General features: G+C 36.7%; 3 protein-coding genes across 3 annotated transcripts in view; 1 reads left to right on the forward strand and 2 right to left on the reverse strand.

Moving 5' to 3' along the window:
• The window catches only part of mfn1a (mitofusin 1a), a 25652-nt gene extending 24975 nt beyond the window's left edge, over window positions 1–677 (reverse strand). The window contains exon 1 of the mRNA XM_048195808.1: window positions 657–677. The gene's annotated coding sequence lies outside the window, so the exon portion shown is untranslated. The remainder of the gene's footprint in view (window positions 1–656) is intronic.
• si:ch1073-184j22.1 (erythroferrone) overlaps window positions 1–4465 on the forward strand; it is a 9238-nt gene extending 4773 nt beyond the window's left edge. Inside the window, exons 5-8 of the mRNA XM_048195807.1 lie at window positions 180–291; window positions 3109–3199; window positions 3321–3399; window positions 4109–4465. Of these exons, the coding sequence (XP_048051764.1) occupies window positions 180–291; window positions 3109–3199; window positions 3321–3399; window positions 4109–4207 (381 nt within the window). The 3' untranslated portion in view covers window positions 4208–4465. The remainder of the gene's footprint in view (window positions 1–179; window positions 292–3108; window positions 3200–3320; window positions 3400–4108) is intronic.
• A 3647-nt stretch (window positions 4466–8112) lies between these two features.
• Window positions 8113–11741, reverse strand: si:ch1073-184j22.2 (dual specificity protein phosphatase 18). Its single transcript, XM_048195809.1, has 2 exons — window positions 10369–11741; window positions 8113–8965 (listed from the first exon to the last, which is right to left on the reverse strand). Exon 2 carries the CDS (start codon window positions 8959–8961, stop codon window positions 8395–8397), a length of 567 nt encoding a protein of 188 aa, XP_048051766.1. The 5' UTR covers window positions 8962–8965; window positions 10369–11741; the 3' UTR covers window positions 8113–8394.
• Between the last annotated feature and the right edge of the window lie 1048 nt (window positions 11742–12789).

The following is a 12789-nucleotide window of genomic DNA, read 5'->3' on the forward strand; positions in this document are numbered from 1 at the left end:
ACTCTCAATTAGACTTTCATTTGTTTGAAGAAGCCCTAGCTTCTAGATATATTGGTTTAGCAGTAATGTTAGCTTTGGCTGATGGTGAAACAGACTGGCAAAGCAGTGGAGAAGGGTTGGCAATGGATAAGATTGGCAATGGCATATTCAATATTTCCATTTCTGTGTGTTTTCCACAGCCTTTAAACACAGAGCAGTTCCATCAGAGAGGGCAGGGCTTTAACGCCAGCAGTGGCCGGTACACGGCTCCAGTGTCTGGGTTCTATCAGCTCACAGCTAGTCTGCTACTCGGTACGTAGTTCAAAATGTTTTGCCCCTGCCCCCAATATTCAGACTTGTTATCAACCTTAAACTTAATAGCCCTTAGGTTAAACTAAATAGCCTTTAATATGCCCTTGAAACTTGAAAATAATCTTGTGCGTAGACAAGAGAGAAAATCAACATCACCAGCTCTAAAACTTAAAGTCCTAAAACAGAGATTCCATCTAAATTTCTGTATACTGAAGTGCCTTCTTTACATTGTCAGATTGTGTAAAAATTGTACCTTTAGACTACCTCTTCACAGGCAGCACCTTCAAACCTTCAAACACCCACTGGACCCCTGTCCTGCAGAGTTTAGATGAAAAATCTAACCAAAGTCTTCAGGATTAACTTACTTGAAAATTACAGGCAGGTGTGTTTGGCATGGAGCTGAACATTGCCCTCCAGGTTCAGAGTTGGTTGCCTATCCCTGGCCTAAAGAGTACATATTAATACCTCAAAGCTTCACTACGAACTTTAGTCTCTCTATTGCCATCTGTAGTTGAATCATAAAATTGTTACTTGCAGAGTAGATCTTTAACCTACAGTAAGCGGAGGTTCTTCTTTGCGGATGAATCTGATGGTTTGAGGAAACCACATGGTTATTGGTGATCACCAGATCATATCAGATCTGTCATGCTGCACTAAGACCCACTGACAGTAAAGGCCAATTCACACCGCCCCGACGACGGCCAACAAACTCGTCTGTTGGAGTTTGTTGGTTTGGTGTGATACCCCTGTTGGCGTTTGTTGGCCGTTGTTGGCGTTGGTGAACATGTTTAATCGGCGTTTGTCGGGTCGTGGAATGTCTGCGCGGTGTGAACAGTTTTCCAACAGACGGCAACCAACTCTGACGTAATCTGACCTGTTAACGAACCGTTGCCATGACGATGAGGGAAGTCCCCTGCAAAGACGGCTATTTGATCGCGCCCGCGCCTCACGCACACACAACAAAGCACTGGAAACGTGACATCGCAGCTTGTTCGTTATAAAAAATAAAATACAGTTAATATATATAAAAGGTACAATAGTCCATAGTGCAATCCGTGCCATTCAGCAAGAGCAGCTGCTCCACTTCACCGAAAGAGAGAGGTAACGTTATAACCACCATGAGAGCAACGCAGGTTTACCTTCAGTTTCGTTTTTTAATAATTCGTTTTGACTTGTTTAGCTACATGGTTGTATATGCTTATGGGTCTCGTTAATAAAAAGGGTCGCGCTAAAAAAAAGTTTAAAAACCGGTATACCAACCGCAGCGCAATAGGTTACGATCAGATCGATGGCTACAGCGCTTCGGATTTCAGGTTAGTATTTTTGTTTTACCTCAATACTTTAATACAATGAAAATATATATGATACTATATTATTAATATAGTAAACTAACCTGACATATTGTTAACATGGTTACTTGTGTAGTTGTGGAATTTTCCCAGTCAGACGTCACTCGTTGGTCGGTGCTTGTTGGGGGCGGTGTGAACATGACAGTTTTTTCTCATAGAATTCTAAATCCAACGGCCAACTTGTTCGTTGGCGTTTGTTGGTGTTTGTTGGCCGTCGTCGGGGCGGTGTGAATTGGCCTTAAGAAGAATTTCCAACAAAGCATATATCAGAAAAAGTCATATCTACCACTGTGGTTCGGATCAGGCTCTGTTGCTTTCCCTTTTTGAATGCAAATTCATTTTTTTTTTAATTCAAAAACAGTTTGAGATTTTTTTTGTTTTGACAAACAGTGATTTCCTGTAGGTCAGTGAGGGTTGCTGTTTTGACTGTACTAAACAATACTATTTATTGCAGAAACAAGCTACAACTACTCCTTAGCACACACAATATAGTAGCTGGACATTCTTTTGTGTTTACTGACATGACGTTAATGCAAGAATGAATGATGTAAGCCTAGAATTTCCTGTGAAATCTGATTCTACAGTTTGAAATTGAAATAAATATTGTTGGTTTACCATAACGAATTGTAATAAGTCAAGTCTGTGGTTTTGAATAAAGATTTGTTATATACTCTCTCAATAATTGAATTTCTATCTATCCGTCCATTCTTCAAACAGACTGTCCATTGTGGATCCTATCCCAGCATCTTATGCTGTAGGCATAAATGGAAATTCACTAATTTATAGCAAAAAAGAAAAAATAAATGTTGCTCTTGTACCCCTAAAGGTATGATATCCTAACCTAACCGTGCTCACAGTTCTTTTTGAATTTGATGACTCCCCAGCTCTTGTGGCCTTATGGGATAATGTCCACTGGTTGCACATGCTGCAGAGTTTAGTTCTGTTCAACCCTGTTCAAACACACATCCCTGTAGCTTTCTAGTAATCTCAAAGACCTTGATTAGCTTGTACAGGTGTTTTTGATTAGGGTTGGAGTAAAAATCTGCCAGAAAGTGGATCTTGAGAACCCCTGTCACGCAGGTATTATATCATGAATAAATTATGCTTTTACACACAATTTCTGCATATGTAGCAGTAAGTACGCTTATTTGTTGCAAGGAATGGATATATGTGTAAGCTAAACAATATGCACTGGCTGGTCATTTAGTTGTTCCATTTAGACAGATAGAAACATAAAAGATAAGCTTCATATGATCATTCTGTAGCTGAAGCACATGCAATGCCTTATTCCTGATTGCATCATGTTTTTTCTTAGAGAGTGTGTGGTAAATTGGGCCTATCCAACAGTCTGTCCCTTAGATAAAGTTCAGTGGAACGGGTGGGGTTGCTTGTACTACTGAACACAGAGCCTGCCTGTCACAATCCCTTTAACTTTGCATCTTGTATCTGTGTTTGTGTGTTTTCTTAGAATCCAATGAGTCTCAGAAGAAGCCCAATGCCAGGCAGAGAGACAGTGTCAAGACTTCCATATGCATAGAGTCTCTTTGTCAGAGTAATGTGTGAGTAGTACTGGTCCATTATAATGAATAGCACTGACCATTTGAACTGTTATTCTAACACCACACAGTCAGTCAACCAAATGAGTCCCAAACCATGATTAATGTGTTTATAATGATGCAGGTCTCTGGAGACAGTGACTGGAGTGAGTGCTACAGGAGGAGTATTCAGTATTCTCCTTACCGGTACACTTTACCTACAGGTATAACTGGCTGACAAGCTTACCACAAATCATAAAATGTCTATTTAACTGAACAAGAATTATACAGATTACTGGATCCTTTGTGCCATAATGCTGACAGAAATCAAAGGCCTGGGACTTTATTTGTTGGCACCTTTTTAATCTGATGTGTCACAGGGGCATCTTCTGCTTCTGGGCCCTTGACAATATGATTAATCCCTGTCAAAACCCCAGTATTATGCATATACATCATTGCCCTCTTTTAATAATGTGATGCTTACTTTTTGGCTGTTTTATTCAGTTTATTTAAAAACACATTATAAATGCATGACTGTTAGTCCAGGTCAATAAGACTTTTCAAAATATCTTAATTTGAACATTTTTATGACAAGGATACGCAAGGTTAGTTCAGCTTGTTAAGTGTCATGTGGCACAACCACCCAAAAACGTAATGATTTATGAATTCAAAAAAAGACCTTCTTACCTTGAAAAATACATTTAAAAACTTTCAAGGTGCAAGGCAAATAGATAACTTTTTTTTTACTTGATAAATAATGACAATGTCATTACATATACAGTCTTCTTAAAAATGGTGAACTAACACACCAAACAATAGCTACAAAGAGTGCATATCTAAGAACTTTTCTTCTTTTTCATGGACGATCTTAGATTATTGACCCATTAAAAATAACAAAAAGCTTGATTAATGTATATAATTTCTTTTTCACAGGCTGGAGAGTATGTGTCTATTCTCATTGACAATGGGACAGGCTCAGCACTCACAATTCTCCAAGACAGTCTGTTTTCTGGCATCCTTTTTGGAATATGAGGACACAAACAAAGCACAAACCAATGACTATAAAAAAAGACAAGTTTCTCTGTGCTGACAAAATACACAACTTTATTAGATGAGGTATTCAGGACATATTATAATAATAATTACATAAGGATGACTTTTTTCAAGCATCTAAAAAAGAGTCTCTGTGTATAATGATCTTTAAAGGATTAGTCCACTTTTAAATAAAATTTTCCTGATAATTTACTCACCCCCATGTCATCCAAAATGTCTTTCTTTCTTCAGTCGAAAAGAAATTAAGGTTTTTGATGAAAACATTCCAGGATTATTCTCCTTATAGTGGACTTCAATGGCCTCCAGACAGTTGAAGGTCAAAATTACAGTTTCAGTGCAGCTTCAAAGGGCTTTAAACAATACCAGACGAGGAATAAGGGTCTTATCTAGTGAAACTATCTGTCATTTTCGAAAAAAATACAACTGTATATGCTTTATAAACACAAATTAACGGCTTGCACGTGCTTCCGCTTTCCGTATTCCTCAAAACGCTTATGTCGTATGTTCTACGCTTTCCCTATTCTATTTACGGAAAAAAACGAAACTGGTGCCGCGTTCGTTCCGTACGTAGAATAGGGAAAGCGTAGGACATACAGCTAATAATAATAATTTGTGTTTATAAAGCATATATAGTTGTATTTTTTTTCGAAAATGACCAATCGTTTCGCTAGATAAGACCCTTATTCCTCGTCTGGTATTGTTTAAAGCCCTTTGAAGCTGCACTGAAACTGTAATTTTGACCTTCAACCATCTGGAGGCCATTGAAGTCCACTATACGGAGAATAATCCTGGAATGTTTTCATCAAAAACTTTAATTCCTTTTCGACTGACGAAAGAAAGACATGAACATCTTGGACATCCCCATGATGACATGGGGGTGAGTAAATTATCAGGAAAATTTTATTTAAAAGTGGACTAATCCTTTAACATTTGCATTGCAAATTTGCATTGTTGCAGCAGGGTTGCACTGCTATTTCTTTCCAAAATAATGGAAACTTTAATCTGTTCATAGAGGTGTATGTATTTTTTTCATGTGGTATGTTTATGTATTCCATTCTTACCAGGGTTGAAGTTTTATTTATTTGCATTTGCTTTTTGAAACAATATTGATATTTGTGTATATTTGCAATAAATACTTATATAACTGCTGAAACCTGCTCTGGGAATTTATTTCAGTGAATATATTGATTTATATAAATTGCCTTGTTATATAAAGTGCCTTGTTACTGAAGAAAGTACGGGGCCCCGCTCATGACATACAGGAAAAGGATAAATTAGTAGGCTAAATTGTGAGCACACTTTACTAAGTCGTTCCCTCTATTTATAAATCATGTGCACGATTTACTAATCCATTCCCTCAATTTACTAAATTGAGGGAATGAATTAGTAAATTGTGCGCACAATTCATTTTGTTCCCTGCATGTGCAGTGTAGTACAGTAGTACAGTGTTTCAACATGCATTTTAAGCATCCTGTTGTATGAAAGATTTTCATGTTTTGCAATTTATTACTGAACCTTTTGGAAAACAGAAACATTTCCGTCAAGTCAAGTCTACTTTAGCACTTTATACATTACAGATTGTTTCAAAGCAGCTTTACAGTAATAAACAGGAAAATGATGATAAATGATGCAAACAGAATTCAACTCTGCTGTAAAGCAGCTCTAAAAAATAGTGTCATTATTCAGCAGAAGTCAGTTCAATGTTGATTCAGTTTTCTTCAGTAACTGTGTAGTAGTTCATCAATTATGGAATGAGTGTAATTCATCTATAAAACAGCTCTGTAGAAAACAACACAAAATGTCATTGTCCAGCTCAGTTCAAGGATTAGTTCACTTTAAAATGAAAATTACCCTATGATTTACTCACCCTCAAGCCATCCTATGACTTTCTTCTTTCAGACAAATACAATTGGAGATATATTAATAATCACCCTGATGCTCCCAAGCTCTGTAATGGCAGTGCACAGAAACTCCCTGTTAGAAGCTCAAAAAAGTACATCCATCCATACTCCACATGGCTCCGGGGGGTTAATAAAGTAAAATAAAGTAAATATAATTATAAAGTAAAATAATTAGCTTCCTCCAGACCGCCTTCTGTATTCAACTTACGTAAAAAGTGTGTAACGCCTCTCTCGGTTCAAAACGCTTATGCTAAGCACTACGTTTTCCGTATTCAACTTATGAAACAAGCGTAACTGACAAGACATCAGATAGTGTCAGTGCAGTCAAATCAATAATATTGCTGAATATTAAGAATATTATTAAGAGTCCCCAACTAAGCAAGCCAAAAGTGAAAAATGTTTCAACAAATATCTTAATTCTTGTGATTTTGTGTGTATTAATGCCACTAATAAAGCAACTACTACCACATTTGCAGGATAAGTGGGGTGGACTTGCATGAAAATCTTAAGAGAAAAAACTAAAACCAACAGCAACTTATTTAGGTCTCTTTTCCACAGCATAGCAATACAAATAAAGCTACATTTATTACACAATTAAGATAAAAATGTTAGTATTATTTGGTAATGCTTGTGAATTTCATAGTGCATGAACGAAGACACAAACACTACATTCAGTGATGATGAATTTAGACGATATGTTCCAGTAGGGGATGAGGTCATCATGCTGGAAGAGTGGCGCCTGGTGTTTGGCACTGTGCCCTGCACCCCCACATTTTTAATAAAACATTGTTTAGTATGTTTTTAAAGCTATTTTAAATATGACGACTCATGAAATGTCCTCATCAAACATGTTTATGTCATAATACCAGTGTAATACCCATGTCATTATACAAATTTGTGTCCTCATAAATCATGAAAACAGTCACACACACACACACACACACACACACACACACACGCACACACACACGCAGGCACACACACAATGAATGCTCTGCTATACCTTCCAGGGAAACATCTATCATAGCTTTTGTGGTCAGACTGCATTACCTTACAAGGATGGATTGCTGTCAAATAATGTGCAGAAAGATAAATGAGTGTATGGTAATAACATGCTTATTTATCCCATGATGGGTTCACTGAAAGCAGTGTCTCATTAACAAACAGACAAAGAAACACATGGGCCAGTACACACAAACACTTCATTTTATCCCAAAACATAGTTGGGCAACTTGTTTCCTGTTAATTGCACAAGATGGCAGGCTTTATTTTTATTTATTTATTTTTTTTTAGGATAAATAAGTGCCTTTTTTCATCCAAGACATTTTGACTCTTCCCACTCCATCCTGTCTTTCTCAGCTTTCAACACATTCACTCACCCCCTCCAAAGAAGCATGTCTATAACTTCGCTCCCCTCACTCAGCACCAACAAAACATTGCCAAAAGCACTAAACACACATGATTAAAAGAAAGATTGTGAGAGATAAACCTGTATTATAAAGGTGAGGAATGATAACCTGAGACTTTTTTTTGTCTCATTGAGATGCTCACCTTGTGTCACAGGCCCAATTCTATAATATAGAAATTTTAAATAATAATAATAATAACAACAATACAAAATAATATCTCTTTGTGAGCAATTGCAAAATTGAAAGCAAGCAGAATGCAGAACTGCAATTTGAGTTTGAAGTTAAAGTACAATTAAAATAAACTGAAAATGTAATTCTAATATTTTGTAATACAATGTAAAATTGTAATAGTCTTGTTTAAAAGTAAAAAAAAAAAAAAGTCTGCAGTCTTTATCTCATGCACATTATAGAAATTCAGGCAAACTTAGCTTTAGATTGATTGAGATAAAGATGTTCAAAACTTCAATTTCAATTTTCTATTGAGCCTTCCATTCATTAACCCTATGCCTTTTCTTGCATAGTATGAGATTGATGCTCCAACAGTGTCCTCTGTTGGTTAAATAACACAACATACTAAGTTTCAACATTTCATTTATTCCTGGAATTCCAGCCAGGCCACATCAAAAAGGAATAAACAAAGTGAATAAACTTTCTTGAAAGTGAATTGCATTAGAAACCAGGAGGAACAATAAAAATGCTGGCGGATAAACAAAACAGTCAGACATGCTGTAGTACTGATATAGTCTGTTTCATAGGTCCTGTTGATCCAGTGTGATACTTTCACTGCCCTTACAATATGTATATGGAACATTTAATGTCCACTTTTGGCAAAAAGTACTGTTTTTGCTACTGTTGATTAAAGTGCCAAAGAGGGGAATCTTCTAAGCCGGCTCAGCCTCGGTGACGGAGGACATTGTCTCATGTTATTCTTGGAAGGTAGTTTTGGTGTTTTGGGCATTGGCAGTGGATCCAGTGGTTCAGCTACCTTCACAGTATTCTTACCGTAGAGTTTCCTCTCATAGTCCAGAAGTTGGGTCCAGAATCCTGTATTAAGGCTGATGTAGGGTCTACTGTCTTTAACCCAGTTATGTGCCTGCCGCAGAGTCACTCCTTTGTACTTCATAAGGTAGGCCATTATTAGAGCAGGTGAGCGACTCATGCCCGCAGCGCAGTGCACTAGGGTTCCTCCGGCTCTGTTGTTGTGGATTCGAGCTGAAACGTGGTCAAAATGATCGCCCAAACGGGCATTTGGAAGGTCGGACACTGCAACACGTATGCACTTCACACCTGGGTAGATAGGGCAGGCGTGGGACAGGGTCACGTTCACAATGAGTGTAATGCCTTTGCGGGTCATAAGTGCCTGATTCATAGGAGCATCAGCCCCGCTCAGGAAGAGGGTTGGTGTTATCTGTGATATTGACATAAGGCTGCTCGAAAAGAAATAATATTAGTTTTTTAATATAATAATAATAATTATAATAAAACACAACAACCAACAACCAGACAGTTTATAACCAGTTTGAGCTTTAAGCTATACTTATTACGGATTATTAGTTTTATTATTATTATTTTGAGTCAATATAGTATTTATAAATTTCTGAACTCTGGTCCTTGAGGTCCACTCTCCTGCAGAGCTTATGCTGTGTTCACGCCATGTTGTAATTACCGTAATTTCAAGATGAAAACACGTCACGTTCTACTCTATCAATACCTAAATCAATTTGTGGCAATCAGGTGGTACAGCAGTTGTGTAGTACAAGTAGGAGCTCTCAGAAAATTCCCAGCTTACAAAGTGTAAATATGAGCGCTACAAAGACGTGGATGCTTTTAATAAATTGGAATCTCGTACTGTAATTATGGTAATTAAGTCATGCCGTGAACATGCCTTTAGCTCCAAGTTGGAGCCTCCAGCCCTAATCAAACACACCTGAACAAGCTAATCAAGGTCTTCAGAAATATTACAAAGTTACAGACAGGTGAGTTTGATCAAGGTTGGAGCTGAACTCTGCAGGAAAGTGAACCTTGAGGGCCAGAGTTGAGAAAACCCCTGTTATAAATAGTTAATAATACAAGCAGCTGCAATTGTTCTTGAAAAATCACGAATGTATAAAGGTCAATAAAAATATAAGATAAAGGAAATAAAAATATTTTAAAATCATGTTTAAAACACATGTGCCAAGTTCTTAGAAATGTGTTCATGTTAGATTTATATGGTTTTGTAAAACATATATCATTTTTATAGGAAATTTAAAAAAATTAAAAACACTGTTTCAATCAGGCTTCTGTCTTCATCAGGCACAAAACAACAGGCAAAAATATCATGAAATACCTTTGTGTACATATAGTTGAAGATGCTCATCATGGAAGATGAGTATTAAAGTCATTATATGCATGAACTGCATTTTTAATGTATTTTTAATAAATTGACCTGTCCACAAGTTAGAATGAGTACTGTAAATGGAGTCGACAGGATACACAAAAAAACAACAAAAACCCAAGCTGCATAGATATTGCTAGAAATTACAATAATAATGCTTCAAATATGAGACAAACAAGACAACAATAGAAAGGCATTTTCCTACCAGTTGCCGACTACATAACTACAGTCATGTGCAGTGAGCTAAATAAAGACACGTGAGTGTTTTATATGAACTTTCCACTACGTATAACATACACCTGGGTCACATGCATAGTTTATAAAAAATACTGTCAGTGCACTAAATTTGTTTACATTTCTACATCTTCTGTACTATTCAAGTATAATTAAAATAGTATTGATCTGTGTTTATTTATTGTGCACAGTGTTTTAAGGCTTATTTCAGTAACTGACCTGGTCCCTTGGTGTGTGTCTCTGTCACATTTGAGCTCAACACTACAGTGCAGGGGAGATCTCCTGTTGATACGTTCAAACCCTAAAAAGGCTTTGAAGACAACTGGCCAATGAAGAGAGAGATTAATTTTAAACTCCCTCTGCCTGTGGGGAATTAGCTTCTTGTCTTCATGACAGACAGCCTATCTGTTTATGAAACCAAACCAGTAATTCAGACTTGCACTTTTATTAACTGATGTCAAGGTTTGGAAATGTATAACAAGAAGACTTGTGTATACTTAAATTCAAACTCGTATGCAATTCAAGCCTTTATTAGATATAGATAGATCTAATCCTGACATGTAAGAGAAACATAAAATGAAGACAAAATAAAAATAACTACTGACATTTTGTCAACAATAAAAACCATTAATATAAAAAAGCATATCAATTTATGAAATGTTTGTATTTGTTATATATTAAATATTTGTTTTCTTTAATCATGCTATAAACAACAGTGCAATACAACAATAACAGAAAGTAAATAAATAAAAAAGGAAAAGGGTGCCACTTTATGCAACAATATCACACCTGCTTACCTTGTTATAGGCTCTAATTGTCTTTTTACGTTTACAATTATGTAAAAAAACAATAAAGCTTGAAATTATTTCGAAAGTGAGAAAAATTTTGCTTGGAGTCAGACCATTTAATTTTATAAATTTTAAAATTTCAGATTAAAATTAACAATTGTATAAGGTGTGACTTATTAATTCTATGAACATTGAAGTGTTTCATTATGTCGAATCTACTACTGAACAGCAGTGCTCAATTTCTTCTTAATTAGACCAATGGCAGGTTTCACAGACAAAGCTTATGCCTAGTCCTAGACTAAAATGCGTGTTTGACCAGTCTTAACCGAAAGCTAGTTAACTGAAAACTTGACATATCTTAAAATATGTCAGTGCCATTGTTTTGTCTCAAGATGCACACCAGTAATGTTTTTTAAGGCACGTTTGTAAAGCTACTTAAATGTCCTAACTGGGCCCTGTTTCCACCTGGTATTAAGATGCGTTTTGGTCAATCACATCACAAGTGGACAACGCTAAGTAAATTCAGGTGTAAATGGGGTGTAAAACAGTTTGAGCTTATCCAGTTTCGACCACTTCCAGAGGTAGTCGAAAACGCATTCGTCCGGATTGCTTTCGTAGTGGAAACGCTCATGTGGGGGAATGTGTTTGAACAGCCACTAAAAACACCTACTCTCCGCCTACAGACTAATGCATAAACACAAATGATGATTTTTAACTCCAACCATTGCCGTCTGTCAGTCGTATAATGCATGGCAATGGGAACTCCATCTATAAAAGTAAAAAAAAAAACATGCTCAAAGGCAGTTGGACATAGTGGTGTATTAGAGGTAAAAAATGATATAAATACTGTTCGGTTTCTCGCACAAACCGATTGTTTCGTGTCTTAGGACATCAATGTGTCGTCACGAGCCGCAGGGTTTAATTTGGATTTGTCTGTGCATGTTTTTTTACTCTTATAGATGGAGTTCCTATTGCCATGCATTATACGACTGACAGATCGCAACGGTTGGAGTTAAAAACGTCATTTGTGTTCTACTGAAGAAACAAAATTACCTACATCTTGGATGCCCTGGGGGTAAGCAGATAAACATCAAATTTTCATTTTTGGGTGAACTATCCCTTTGTCGGCTGAAGACCCAAGTTTGGTTTGAAGACGAAAAATGTACCAAGCACAATGTTCTCTCACCATTTCACCACTCACTGCGTTCAGCATCGTCTGTAGCAGAAACGAAAGCTGATGCTCTCTGTATGTTTTTCCGTCATCATAGGTGCATTCATATATAAATTTCTAGAGCTTATTTTGTCCATTCGATCAAAAGATCTAAAAAGAAAAAAACCCATACATTTAGCCACCCATAGACCCTCCCCTCAAAGAAATCAGGACATAAGTGGTTGAAAGTGAAAGAGACAGGTTAAAATACTCCATGCAAACGTGTCTTTCTCATCCACTTGTGATCCCATCAACCAAAACGCATCTTTATAGGTGGAAACAGGGCCTTTGTCTAAGCTTTGTCTCTGAAACTGGGCCTAAATGTTCCATATCCGCAATATTTCTGTATGTATACTATGCAATGGTTTCCCTTTTACCTTTACAGAAATTGCAAGAGTAACCAATATTTAGTTTTCCAGCACGTTTTACTGGAGGCGTTTTAAGAGGTTTTGAATCTCTTGTACTTTTACTTTCAAATCTCCAAACACTGAAGACAGCATACACACACACACACACACACACACACACACACACACACACACACACACACACACAAAAAAAACGAGCTGCAGGATAGACAGTGTTATTACATATAATGTAGTTAGACTATTTGAGACTCTAATATTTAACTAGATGAGTAAA

This window comes from Megalobrama amblycephala, linkage group LG7 (genome assembly GCF_018812025.1).
Source record: "Megalobrama amblycephala isolate DHTTF-2021 linkage group LG7, ASM1881202v1, whole genome shotgun sequence".
Classification (NCBI taxonomy): Eukaryota; Metazoa; Chordata; class Actinopteri; order Cypriniformes; family Xenocyprididae; genus Megalobrama; species Megalobrama amblycephala.